The sequence below is a fragment of the Bison bison genome, unplaced genomic scaffold (assembly GCF_000754665.1).
Source record: "Bison bison bison isolate TAMUID 2011002044 unplaced genomic scaffold, Bison_UMD1.0 scf7180017854340, whole genome shotgun sequence".
Lineage (NCBI taxonomy): Eukaryota > Metazoa > Chordata > Mammalia > Artiodactyla > Bovidae > Bison > Bison bison.
The window spans coordinates 9,066-11,857 of record NW_011484913.1 but is presented as its reverse complement, the minus strand read 5'-3'; the positions used below and the strand labels follow the sequence as shown (position 1 = coordinate 11,857).

General features: G+C 52.4%; 1 protein-coding gene across 1 annotated transcript in view; it reads left to right on the top strand.

Moving 5' to 3' along the window:
* PNMA5 (paraneoplastic Ma antigen family member 5) overlaps positions 1 to 776 on the top strand; it is a gene marked incomplete at its 5' end in the record, with an annotated part of 4,660 nt that extends 3,884 nt beyond the window's left edge. Inside the window, 1 exon segment of the mRNA XM_010856567.1 lies at positions 469 to 776. Coding sequence (XP_010854869.1) covers positions 469 to 776 — 308 coding nt within the window.
* Positions 777 to 2,792: the final 2,016 nt, after the last annotated feature.

Sequence of the window (2,792 nt, the reverse complement as noted above, 5' to 3'; positions counted from 1 at the left end):
GCCTACTCCTGCTGGCCAATGGCGGCCAGCCCTGCTCTGTGCACCCAGGGACGGGGGTCGGGGAGTGGTGGTGTGATGCCCGAGGCAAGGAGGGTGGGCCAGCAGGAGTTCCACAGCCCCCTTTCCTCAGAGGCGGGGAAAGGCTGGCAGCGCTGTCCTCCACCTTGAGTCCAGGGCAGGGTGGCATGCTGAGAGGCATGGGCACCCCTCTCCCTGTTCCACTTCCCCACACTAGTCCTGTGTTTTGGGAGCAGGCAGGAGGCAGGGTGCAGGGCTGTGAGTAGGAGGCTGCAGACAGGGGCCCAGCGATGGCCCCTTCCTGCCCAGAGGCTGACTCGGGGTCTGTGGCTCCCCCAGAGCCCTCGGTGAGCAGTGCAGTCGCCAGGGTGGAAGGCACTACTGATTCGGGAGACATTTTCTCGAGCGTGAGGCCATCCTGCGTGCGCCTGCGTGTTTGTGCCCCGTGAGGTTGCGCGTTTACGTCCGGCGCCTGTGCGCCTGCGCGCGCAGCCATTTCCTGCAGCCGCGACCTTGCGTCGCGGTGCTTACCCGGAAATGCGACCATCCACGCTTCGAATGGCTGGCTGCCCTGGGCGGAGAAGCCTCGGCGGCGGTTCCCACGACGGCCGCCAGATGGCGAGCGAGGATCACAGTTCTGCCTGGCCGCCCATCTTGGAGATGGCCATCCCGGCGCCCTGGGCTCTCGCTGCCCATCCCCCGATGGCCTGGAAGCTCTGGGTGGTCCTACCTGCCTAGAGCTGACGGAGGCCCTCTGAACCCGAGTGCACTATCACCACAGTGCAGGCAGAGGCGGGAGAGAGGAAGGGTGCCCGCAAAGATCCAAAGGGGCTGTTTGGCGAGTTGCCCTGGTGGTCTCTGGACGCCAGACGCTGGTCTTCAGAGCTGGCCGCGGCCAGGACCCATGGACACGCGGGGAGGGCAGTCGACCCTTCAACCCTGAGGGACCCTGAGTGGACCTGCCAACTCATGGCGCTGGGTCTCCGTGGGGAGGGGACGTCGTTATCAAGAGGTGGAAGAGGGAGATGGACCGTTTGGCTGGTTCAATCTGCAGAGCAGTGGCTGGCGCCTTTCCTTTTTCAGTGGTAGAAAGTGAGTAGAAGAGAACTGAGAGGATTACCCTGGTTACCGAGTTGTAGAACTATGCTTAAGTCTGCGACCTCTGTTACTGTCATCAAAATATATACTGCTTCCAGTTTGTGGGTAGTTACTACTGCTAAGGCCTTGGTGAGCCTGGTGGACATGGTGCTCAGGCAGTCGGTTCAGCCATGAGTGAGAGGTGCCTTTTCAACTGTCCTATTTGTTATCTAACCTCCTGCCTCCCAGATGCTTATGCAAGTGCACCACCTCTTCTATTTAGACATCTAACATGGTTATGCCTCCTGTTGTCTTCCTTTCTACAGTCAGGTTCTGCTTTTCTGCCTTATTGATTTTTATTTCTTCTAGCAAAAGCTCTCCCTGAATTAAGGCCAGGCACAGCACAGGCCATTTTGAGGTTTATATTTCCATATTTCCAGCCCTAAGGGCCTCCATTTCCCAGAGCCCCAGCAGTGCAGGGAAGAGTAACACTCCCATCCCTTATCATTGGTAGAATTTGGCCTTCCTTTTTCAGCTAGCCCTTCCTCTCCCCCTTATGTGTGATATCTGGGTAAACTGGGAAGAAAGCCTGGGTGCTCCTTCCTTTAGCACCACAGGGAGATCAGAACCATGTATGCTGGTAACCACATGTGAGAACTCTCACTTTGGTAAAATCCCAGGCCACTCTCTGTTCCTTGATCTCAAAAGTCAGTTCACAACTGGTTGAGAGGCTTGTCCTGCTCTCTTCAGAACCCTTGATTCTGAAAGTAATGAACCATTTCTTCACTTCTTGATGTGGGTGGGGTGTGTGTGGGGGGAGGGTTTCATTGGTCTCCACATCCAAACCAAATTTTAGGTGGTCTTTCATTGTCTTTACATTGGTGGAAGTTATGTGCAAGTCTATGGAACTGCACACCACTCACACCCCGTCCCCCCCGGCCCCAGCACACACACACAACCAAGAGAGTCAATTACAAACAATATCACTGAAGACATGACAGAGATTAGAACCACTTTTAAAGATTTAGGGGTGGTGGTCCCCATCATATCTACATTTGCATTGCTAGTCTGTTGACTGCAGAAATTGGATGAATTCTGTAAAATGACTGTATACTCCAGGCTTCACCAAGTAGTAATTCCAGTTGTGGATGCTGTGTGCTGGATGTGGTATAATTGCTCAAGCAGATTAATAAGCCCTTAGGGCCATGTTATTTGGCCATTGATTTGATGAGTACATTCCTTTCTATTCCAACCAATCAGAGGAAGAGGATGAGTAGTTCACAATCATATGGACAGACATCTCTATTTAAAGTTTACTCCACTGCTATGTTAACTCTTCTGCCCTACATCATATGCAATCTCATAACATAGTACAAAGAGATGTGGATCACCTAGACAGCCCATAGAACATCACTCAGATCAGTTAAACTGACATGATAATATCGATTGAAGAAGATGAGTAAGAGGGGTCTGTAAGACATGTGCTCAAGAGCATGGGAAGTAAACCCTATGAAAATCCAGGGAGCTGACAATTCAGTGAAGTTTTTAGGAGTTCAGTAATCAGAGGCCTTGCAAGGAAAGTTATGACCAACCTAGATAGCATATTCAAAAGCAGAGACATTACTTTGCCAACAAAGGTTCGTCTAGTCAAGGCTATGGTTTTTCCGGTGGTCATGTATGGATGTGAGAGTCGGACT